Source organism: Parathielavia appendiculata (genome assembly GCF_033297405.1).
Source record: "Parathielavia appendiculata strain CBS 731.68 unplaced genomic scaffold N657scaffold_26, whole genome shotgun sequence".
NCBI lineage: Eukaryota > Fungi > Ascomycota > Sordariomycetes > Sordariales > Chaetomiaceae > Parathielavia > Parathielavia appendiculata.
The window spans coordinates 1-10,023 of NW_026944245.1; the positions used below are offsets into that span (position 1 = coordinate 1).

The 10,023-nt window shown below is 54.1% G+C and overlaps 4 protein-coding genes across 4 annotated transcripts; all 4 read right to left on the reverse strand.

Annotated features, from left to right (window-relative positions):
• Window positions 1-94: 94 nt before the first annotated feature.
• Window positions 95-877, reverse strand: N657DRAFT_626687 (uncharacterized protein; the record flags this gene model as incomplete). The annotated part of the gene is made up of 2 exons (XM_062790797.1): window positions 95-202; window positions 368-877. Coding segments are annotated over 2 exons (618 nt in total), but the record flags the coding sequence as incomplete, so codon positions are not given.
• Window positions 878-1,366: 489 nt separating this feature from the next.
• N657DRAFT_650086 (uncharacterized protein) lies at window positions 1,367-1,899 on the reverse strand (the record flags this gene model as incomplete). The annotated part of the gene is made up of 1 exon (XM_062793865.1): window positions 1,367-1,899. A coding segment is annotated over exon 1 (214 nt), but the record flags the coding sequence as incomplete, so codon positions are not given.
• Window positions 1,900-3,949: 2,050 nt separating this feature from the next.
• Window positions 3,950-6,011, reverse strand: N657DRAFT_581594 (uncharacterized protein; the record flags this gene model as incomplete). The annotated part of the gene is made up of 3 exons (XM_062789546.1): window positions 3,950-4,892; window positions 4,995-5,697; window positions 5,783-6,011. 3 exons carry the CDS (start codon window positions 6,009-6,011, stop codon window positions 3,950-3,952), a joined length of 1,875 nt encoding a protein of 624 aa, XP_062643209.1.
• Window positions 6,012-8,309: 2,298 nt separating this feature from the next.
• N657DRAFT_581598 (uncharacterized protein) lies at window positions 8,310-9,796 on the reverse strand (the record flags this gene model as incomplete). The annotated part of the gene is made up of 3 exons (XM_062789547.1): window positions 8,310-8,642; window positions 8,708-8,838; window positions 8,935-9,796. 3 exons carry the CDS (start codon window positions 9,794-9,796, stop codon window positions 8,310-8,312), a joined length of 1,326 nt encoding a protein of 441 aa, XP_062643210.1.
• Window positions 9,797-10,023: the final 227 nt, after the last annotated feature.

The window sequence follows — 10,023 nt, forward strand, 5'->3', positions numbered from 1 at the left end:
CGTCCTCGCGCGAGCTCCAAATTGCCATCGGATCATCTCCTCGGCCAGCCACGCTCAGCCGCAGGCCGCGCCCGTCTAGGCACGGCGGTAGGGCAAGCCTGACGAGAACGTCACGGCTCGCTCCGTCAAAGGTTTCTAGCCAGCCGGTCCGCCGCATCCAATTCGTTTGTAGCGCTAGACTAGGCGGACTTATGCTATCTGCCTGCTGGGCAGCAGCCGAGCGGCTGGCTAGGCGGTCCCGCTCGGTCTGGTACAGCTGGTCAAAGGCGGCCCTCTGCTCGGTGGTAGCCTGGTCCCGCAGCCGGGACGAGGAGGAAACGCCCTCCGGCCGCTCTCGTCCGTGCTCGGGCGGGTGTGGGCCCCGTACAGCGATCCAGTACCCGCGGGCGCCGTTTTGGGTCCAGCTCTGCAGGGAGACGTCCTGGAAGATCTCGTCGCGCAGCCAGCCCGTCCGCCTCGGGTCCCGGCGGCGGTTGTGGGCTTTCGCTAGATGCCGCGTAATGAGATCGACGCTGGTAGTCCGGTAGGCGCAGTGACGGCAGGCGACGCCAGTACAAGAAGCCAGATCCGGGTGAGCCGGCGACCAGTCGGGGCGGAGGGGGAGCGTGTTTGGATCCGGAAGAGATAGGGAGCGGATGAAGAAGAAGAGGCCGTCCCGCAAGTGCTTCGGGATGGCATGCTTGTCGGCGAGATGGCGTGTCACGCAGTCGCCGTTTGGCTGCAAGGCGTAACCACATGGGCGGCAGATCAACGCGCGCTCAGGAGTATTTACGACCAAGCCGACTGCAGCAAGGCGGCGGTCGCGCTCCTCCTCTTGCAGATGAGACCAGCGGCAACGGAGCGGCGGCAAGGCAGGCGCTAACTGGTTGGCCGTCATAGTAGGGGATCCAAAGCGGGGAGAGTTCCTTTTTACTTATGGATGCTTTCCCTCAGAGATAACGACTTGTGAGAGAAAACACGCAAGGTGAAAACGCACGCAAGGTGAAAGCACACAAGACCAAGAAGTGGACTGCGAACGCGTCTCGACACAAGACCAAGAAAGTGGCCTGGGAACGCGTCTCGTCCGGCCTTTCCCCTTTTTGGCATGCTCTTTCCCTCTTCGGCATGCCCAAGCTCATTCAGCGAATCAGCAAGCATAGCGGTCGGAGTGCGTCGAGGTGGCAGGGGTCGTGATAAGGTCCGATAGGAATGCGTCTAGGAGTACCGGATCGGGACCGTAGCGCGTCGAGGTCGAGTGGAGAGCGGTGGAGCAGAGTGGAGAGAAGACCAGGGAATGTGACGAATGAGGTGGCGTGAAAACAGAGAACGCGTCGGGTTCTGGGTGCGTATCCTAGAGTAGGCCTTAACCCGCGCGAGAACAGAGATATCCTCTGCCACGAACCCCTCATACTCGCCTTCGTCCTTATCTTCCTTGGCGCACAAGACGCGAATGCAATGGACCAGCGCAGTCATGTCCTGCTGATCCCCAATCATGGCTTTTGGCAGCATCCGAAGTGTCAGCTTATCGCCAAGAAATCGCCAGCGAAACACACCGGAAGGCAGCCCGGATCACCTCTCTTCACGCAGAGGGCGCACTTAGTCAGTGACTTGCCGGTTTCGATGCGGCAGGTAGACTCCGGCGGATTGGGATCGTTTTTGTCCGAATCCTTGAGATCTTTGCGCATGCATTTAAGGCACGGATTCTTCTCATGCGGAGCGAGGCGGTAGAAGTCCATGACGGCGCAGACGAAGCGGATGCGTAGCGAGACTGGGGAGAAGAGAGGACGCGACGCATAGGAAGGGACAACCACGGTGATATGGTGAGAGTATATTGCAACTAGCTGGTGACGACTCTACGAGTTTGTCTCGAATGGAGAGAGAAGAAGAAAAGAGAGAACTAGATGACAGGAAGAGAGGGCAGCTCTTATATGCTCCGGAACACACAGACACTGCCTGCTTCAGGATGACGTTATCATGATACCACGGCCGAGGGTTGCCGAGGCCATCATGGGCTCAGCCCATCACACCAAGGACCCCAATGAGCAAGGAAGAACTCCTGCCCTACGAAGGAGTGGCCGAGAAAATCATGATTGTCACCTACCAACGCAAAGTTGGCTCCATCCTTTACGCCGCAGTCATCACACGCCCAGATGTCGCCTTTGCCGTATCACGGCTTGCCCGGTTCCTGACGAATCCAGGACCTGTCCATCAGACCGTCGCCGACCGCGTTCTCCTCTACTTGAAGAGGACCAGCCATTTGGCGCTCCAATTCGGTGGTGAAGACGACATGCGCACTGCGAGCGACGCATCCTACGCCGACAACAGCCTCGACCGCAAAAGCTCGCAAGGCTACACCATGAAGTTGTTTGGCGGTCTCATCGGCTGGCGCGCAAGCAAACAAGACACGGTCACCACATCAACGACGGAAGCTGAACTCTTGGCGCTCAGTCAGGCTGCCAAGGAAGGCATGTACATGAGCCGACTGCTCACAGATTTGAAGGTCTCTCTTGACGAAGACGCTGTCACCCTGGAGTGTGACAACACCCAAACCATCCGACTGGTTACCTCTGAGCTTCCAACGCTCCAAACAAGGTTACGGCACGTCAACATCCACGACCACTGGCTCCGACAGGAGGTGCAGAGAGGCACCATCAAGGTCCTGTATACACGGAGTGTCGACATGATTGCCGACGGCTTGACCAAGGCCCTAACGAACCAAGCCTTTGAGCGGTTCGTAGCCCAATCGGGGCTGGTGGATGTGACGGACCAGTTGGATGAACGAAGAAAGGCTGAACGTGAAGCTGAGGAAGGGAACGACAAGGGAACGGCCTGACGCACTGAAGGACTGGCTGTTCGTCACACTCAACACCAGTTCGGACTGGCAGTTGCCGCCGTACTCCGGCAGCAACTGGGGGGTTGTGTTGAACTGAACTGGCTCCTTGGCACCTGGATTCAGGTGCTGGGCACTGTTGCCCAATGCAGTAAGCGTGGAAGACTCGTCACCCACCCAAAAGCAGGGCCTGGCGAGGGTCCCGAAGCCCTCGGTTCTTTAAGCAACACACACAGATCACGCATGGTTAAAGACAGTCAATTCAAGCTTCATCTTGTGCCTCAATTGATGCAGTGTCACCTGGTTGGTCTATGCCTATTCGAGCCTGTAACTGTTGCTGCCCAACAAGGGTAGGAGGAGGTTGGCCACTCGCTTATAATGCACGTTACATAAGCGATCTAGATCTAAACGTTACTAGCAGATGATAAAACTTAGGGAAAGGAAAGGGGGATTCTACTGGATTTAGTAGTGTATGACATGATTGGGGGTTTTGTGGAAAAGGAAGGGGGGTCCTGCAACAAGTAGATGGGCAAGATCGGGAGAAAGGAAAATGGGGTTCTGCTACTAGTAGATGGCAAGATTGAAACAGAGGAAAAGGGGGTTGTGCAAGATCTACTAGTAGATAACAAGATAGGGGAAAGGAGAAGGAGTTCCTACTAGAACTACTAGGAGATGGCAAGATTGGGAGAAAGGAAAAGGAATTTCTGCTAGATCTACTAGTAGATGACAAGATTGGGAGAAAAGAAAAGGGCGTTCTCCTGCATCCGAGTTCACTAGCACTGTCCTTTAACTTTTGATTAAAGGTCCAATCTCTGATTAATTTACATCAATCCTCGTCAGGCAATCCACATCAGCGACTGGAGAGAACCAACCCCTTGGCCAAGGTAGTTGGATCTAAACCACATCAGGTGCGCATCCCTCCTGTTCTTTTTTTTTCTACTCACCACCCGGTAAGAGCAGAGACAGACATATGCATTCTACCCGTCCGATCGGCCAGAGCAATCTCTCCCTAAGGCACAAAACTTCCTTCTGCTTGTGATTAGGTGACTATTGGGAGCTGCCTCCAGGCTGGCATAACCCTCCCGAGGAATGACGGCCCGGGCCAGAACCAGCGTCCAGTCGGCATTATCGTCCATGTTGCTAGTGGGCCTGTCCTTCCTGACTAGCGGGCGTGCCAGAGCCCTGCGCTTCCAGCTCAGCAGGCGGAGGACGGACCTTCGGGCTGGTATCCTCCAGCTGCGCGGGGTCGCCGCCCATTGACTGTTGCACCGAGTGCTGGCTGGTGCTGCCGAGCCCGAAGTACGAGCTGTACGGCTCGCTCACGGCGGGCGCCCCGGTTTCTTGCGGGCTGGGGATGATGCCGGGCACGCATGTTTGCTCGCTCAAGTACGACGTCCGGCGCTGCTCTTGGAGGAGTCGCCGCCGCCGGATGCGGTAGCCGATCATGACACACACGGCAATGCTGATGAGGACCAGCGCCGTGGCGCTGGCTATGGCGATGCCAACTATGGCGCCCGTTGACAGGCGACGCGGTGGCGGAGGCGGGTCTGGAGGTGGCGGCGCCGTAGAGGTGACGGGGCGGGTCGGTGTGCGAGCGGCGAAGGTTGGCTGCCTCGTCAGGAGGGTGTGGAGAAGGCCGTTGGGAGTGTCGTAGCCCGCTTCGGGAGACAGAACAGTTGCGCCCCCGTTCTTGTCCCCGCCAACGACGTTGTAGACATCGACCGGGACAACGTTGGAGGTGATATTTGGGTCGGGCAATGCCCAGTACGTGCCATTCGGGTGGTCACCGACGTTACCCTTTGTTCCCGTGAACAAGTTGTGCTGGGCCCAGGCTGCTTGAGCCAAATCGCAGATGTCCTCATCTCCGGGGTTTGGATAGGTGCCGCCGATAATGAACATTTGTGAGTTCCCATAAACCATGTTGCCCGAGGCCGCATAGTGCCCGTTTTTGAATGTCGCATTTCCACGACGGTCAGGGAAGACTTTCAGCCAGGTGAAGGAGGGTATCGTCAAGATGTAAATATCGCTGAAGGCGGTGACATTCACGACAGGGGGCTGTACACTCAGACCTCCCCATATGTAACTTAATTAGGTAGATAAACCCTCTGTTAGCTGTATGGGTCCAAGGTAGATGCCAAGGCTTAAGACCATGAAAACCTGCAAGTGTTGGGCGACCGGAGCTTACATATTATAACTCGACCTATCAGGCGCCCAAGCCACTCCGGCAGTGAATTGTCGTCTGTTTTGCGGTATCTCCCCGGTTGCCGTTTGAGTCTCCCAGGCATTGGTTGAGGGGTCATAGACAAAAATCTTATCCAGTGGTTGGGGAGCCGCAGTATCGTTCGTGCCGTTGGGACTCACAACTCCGCCAAAGTAGACAAGCATCCCCGTGTCTCCTGCAGGAATCCAGAGCATGGCGCCTTCTGCTCTAGGAAGGTTATCGGGGGCGTTCGCACGCGTCGTCGCATTGGTGTCGTATTCGTATTTGTAGAACGCCGAGCTCATCGTTCTGCCTTTTTCCCATCCGCGCATGGAGGCGTTGCTTATCCACCCTCCGTAATAATAACCCTGGCCAATCTCAGATACGCCTACTCCGGCGCCATATGACGAGACCGTGAGTGGAGTCGCCAGCGCCGGTTGTCCAAAATCGTCCCATTTGTCGTAGAGGATGTCGTAGCTGAGGAGGTGAAAATCCGACGATGGGAAGCCTGTGGTGTATTCGCCGCCAACGACGAAAAACCGCTTGTTGACACTATCACCCCAGAGTACGCCGCCGTGAACTGTTGGGATGGTTTTGGGGTCCTTGTTGAGACTGATGTCGAGGTTCGGCCAAGCCTCACCGTTCCGGAGGGTATAGTTCCTCAGGTCGTGGAATCCAAGCCAGGCATCTGGGCAATTGTCAGACCCGACCTTATTGTCGCTCCTCATCGATTTCGCTCCATGTTCGGACCCAGAGTGGTGGGTTTCACCTACTTGAATGGGTTTGGTGGTCACTTGGGAAAGTGTCGAAGTTAACAAAGCCACCATCGATGTACAACTTGTCGTCAATGACGACGGTTTGATGTCCATGCCTGCGGCAAAAGTTATCTCGGGGGTTTTGGCTGCGAAACTGATACTCCGCGCCGCTGGCGCGATGGACCGCAGGTAGTACAAAGCCAAGACCGCAACGCCCAAGTAGAAGGAGGGACGCCAGAACCCCCATCGTTATGTGAGCTGCCATTCCTCGAAAAGCAGAGCGGAGTATATCCAATATCAGTCCCCTTCTTATTTGATGAAGAAGACGGTGTTTTCGTCGCGTAAAATAGCTTGCGAATTGACAGCGTGCCACGCCGGCCAAAGAACCTTCGTATCGGAGGAGGAGACCGCCTTAGGTATTTATCGGTAGCATTGGAGCACCTTGTGCTGCGGAGACTTCCGCTGCTTTGCGTCCCGTTCTCTTCGGCGTCGACGGTATCAACCGGTCTAGTTCGCCGCACTTCGGACAGGAGTCGTGGTCTTGCTCAGATGAGCAATGTCTCGCCGCCCAATGAGCCCCGACAAGATTACGGAGGCCGGTCTAGATCCAAATCATCCAATCCATCGACCGCCAGGCCACACAGGCCTCCAAATAAGCCCCGCAGCGCCATACGTCATGATTAGATGCCGTGCGGGCATGAGACAGTGTCGGGGCGAATTCGAATCGGTGTTCAATCAACGATCTGTGCAAGCGAAAAATAAAGTTGGCGGTTTGGATGGTTGTTGGTGGGATGAGAGAGGGGGATGTGGTTGTGGTGCTGTATCATGATAGCGGAGTCGGAGAGTATCCCTCTGTGATAAGACGGGGAGGCGGATTGTAGACGGGGCGCGGTGGGGAATTGTATGGGATTGTGGGAGAATTAGTGGTTAAAGAGACCACGGTCCCGCCCGATGGAGCTTCTAGCCAAGGTTTAATTAGCCAATTTTCTAGCAAGCAATTTCTCCAATGCTGCTCAGTTCTATTGAACTCAAAGACCGTTGGTTAGGCTTGAGGTAGTTAGGAGTCAACGCCGCAAAGGCGGAACTACATACCTTAGGGACCAAGTGGATATCTCAGGTCTGAAACGTATGGCGCGTTTTTTGGAAAACCCCGCAAAAAACCGCCCAGCCCTTTGATATCACTTTCAGAGAGGTAATTTTGGCAGTCCTCCCGTATTGCCCGGCAATCACGCAGTAAAATTCTTTAAAAAGCCATTAGCTGATGCAGCTCGTCGAGCTAAAAAGATTGATACCCTTTGGAAATGATGCATTTTTGTGGTTTTCGAGATGCACGAGCTTCAATTCCGGGAAGGCATTTCGCTCCCCTGGAACCGGCCGTCTGGCACCCTAAAAATTGGCGCCCAATCCACTAATCATTTAGGGCTCAACGCACTAATTTCAGGACTTCAGATCTAAACGACAGTTATCAATCTCAGGGCTACAGTACATACATTGGACGCTATATGACACTTGCACCCTTTCCACCCACCTCCCTCCCCCCCCCCCCAGAAAAAAGAAAAACCAAAGAACGAAAAAAAAGAGGAACAGCCAAGCAACCCCCTTTTCACGCTTCCGGCGGCCATCTACGCTCCAGATCCCCGTTCTCGATAGCCTTCGTGACCTTGTCAAGAGACCACTTGGGGCACAGCTCCTCCATTTGCGCGATAACACGCGACTGTTCGGCGGCGCTTTCTATGGAGGTGCCCTGCTCAAACTCTGACAAAACCCAAAATTCATCACTGCGTGCACACCCATGTGGATTTAACCTATCGGTTTAAATCCAATCCCCCCCATATTTTATTGCTCATTCCCAAACCGGGGTTTCTTTCCCAGAACGCCACACGTTTCTCAATACCTCAAAGTTCCGTTGTACGTTAACGCTTTATCTGCCTGCCTGTTCCACGTCCCAAGCCTGTTCTTTCGCTTGATGTTACTACGGTCTATTTCCCACCCCTGTCGTCATGCCAGCTGTGCTGTGTTCATTTACCTGGAAGGACAGCCAGCTCAAGCTGACTCAGGAGAGCTATGAGAAGTGTACGACCGACCTTGAGTATACGGGCTGGATTGTGAACGAGCTCTGTCAGTGCCGCTTTGCTCCAGTCGCTAAGATTCATATGAGAACAAGGTACGTTATGATCACACATCCAAAAGCAACACACCAAACATGTTTCATTCATATAGTTATCGCTAGGCTGTCCAGCGTCTTTTTACCCCGCGCGAGTACTTCATCCAGGGCGAGGCGACGACTGCTAAGCCGAAATTCGATACCCAGACTCGTGCGACATCTCTTGCTGTTTACATCTTTACTCCGACGCAAGACCAGAACCCCAAGTGCAAGCAATGCAACAGTTTTCAGTCCCGTGGCCCTGCTTCCGACTGCCGTGTCCCTACCACTAAGCACGGTGCTGGAGCATGCACCAATTGCTATTATTCTGGGCAGAGCACCGCGTGCAGCCTTCGTATTGGTATGTTATTCTCCTTATTTGTGGGTTTGTCTCAGGCTAACCTAAACAGCGGCAAAGCAGGAACAGGTCGAGGAGTCCGCCAAGAAAGAGAAGGAGAGGTTCGAGATGTACACTTCGGACCAGCTTGACGAGCTCCCAGAGGAGCTGCTCGAGGAATGGGCACAAATGGTGAAGGATGAGATTAAAAACAAGCGGTCTGCTGGCAGATGTCCGATTAAGAAGCGCCGGACGTAAGAAAGGAGGCTGGGGCAATCGAGAGCAAGAGAATTAGTTACCATTGATAATTCTCGCATATAGGTCCAGAGTAATGCAATCCGATCAGCCAAGCGATCCCTTGACCACAGATCTTCTTGTCGGAGCTGCTTGAACCACTCCTATTGACATTATTTTGCAGGTTAGTAATTAGGAAAAAATGGTTTAAGATATGAGGTAAACTTACAACCCAATATGTCGACCGTCCCTTTGCAAATTGAGACCACCAAGCCTCGATCCTTTGGTTCTTGGTACTCTTGCCATAGACCCAACAGTCCGAGAACTGGAACGGTCTTTCTGGGCCAAAAAGCGGCGCATCTGGATCCATCACTCCAAGGTCAACCCGAACATCTGGCTGACCACCACCCGCTGGCACATACCAGTCGATGCCCCCCTCCCTGTTTCGGCGAGGACGAAGTCGGCGAAGTGAGGTTGTCCCGAGGGAGAGCCAAAAGTGTGCTGCAGCAACCATGGTTGTCTCCTTTCCCCGATCTGCACGTATGACCATCGGCAGAAATCCGTACTGGGAAACGACCCAAAGGTACTGCGCGAAAATCGAGCGGGCATTAAGAGCTGAGATGCCAACGTAGCACCAGACAATGTAGCGTGAATAAGCATCAATGCCTGCATACACTTCAAAGCCGAAATCCTGGAGTTTGCAGTAGGCATCGATTGACCACGTATAGTTGGGCCCAGGTACTGTGAATCCTCCACGCTTGCCACGCATCTGCTGCCATCGTCGTGCGACTTCTTCGGGGTATAGCTGGCTGAAGGTTTCGTAGAGAGCTCTCTCTGGAACAGGGATGTGGGCGACTTGAAGAACGTGTTTCAAAAGAGACCGGCGTCCGAGACGGGGAATGAGAATAGAAGAAAGAGAAGGTGTTTCCATAAAGTCAACCACTTGGAGGAGCTGTGCTTCAAGTTGGGCTGGAGTACGTCGACGAAAAATCCCCATGTCCTTGCGAATGCGTTCCAAGCCAGCCTTGGAAAGAGGCAAGCCTAGCGAACGGACATAGCGTAGGATTTCGGTATCTGACGACCCTCGTGTGTAAAACTCATCCTCGATGATAGAACGAAGTTGACCTGTATCTGCAGTACGTTGCTGGTGAAGAGGTTCATTCCACTCCTTGAGGCGGCGATACGAAGTCCGATCAGTGATGTCTAAATCGAATTTGTCTTTCAGCAAGGCAACGATGTCGCTAACAGAGGTCTGCTCGCGGTAGGCTGTGATGATGATGTCCCTTAAGGGAGAGAGGTCTCTCTTTGGCCGAGGCATGAGTATTGGCTTGATCGCGCGCGTAGAAACGATATTCTCTGTGTAAGGACCATGGCAATGCTGCGTCACATGTGCCAAACATTTTTTTTGTCCCTTTGGAAGTCGAGGTGCGGGGTGAAGCGGGGGTGTCATATGGTAGCGTGTCTCAGCCATCCATCCACTTTCCACTCCTTTTCCATCTGTCTTCCACTCCTTTTCCATCTGTCTTCCACTCCTTTTCCATCTGT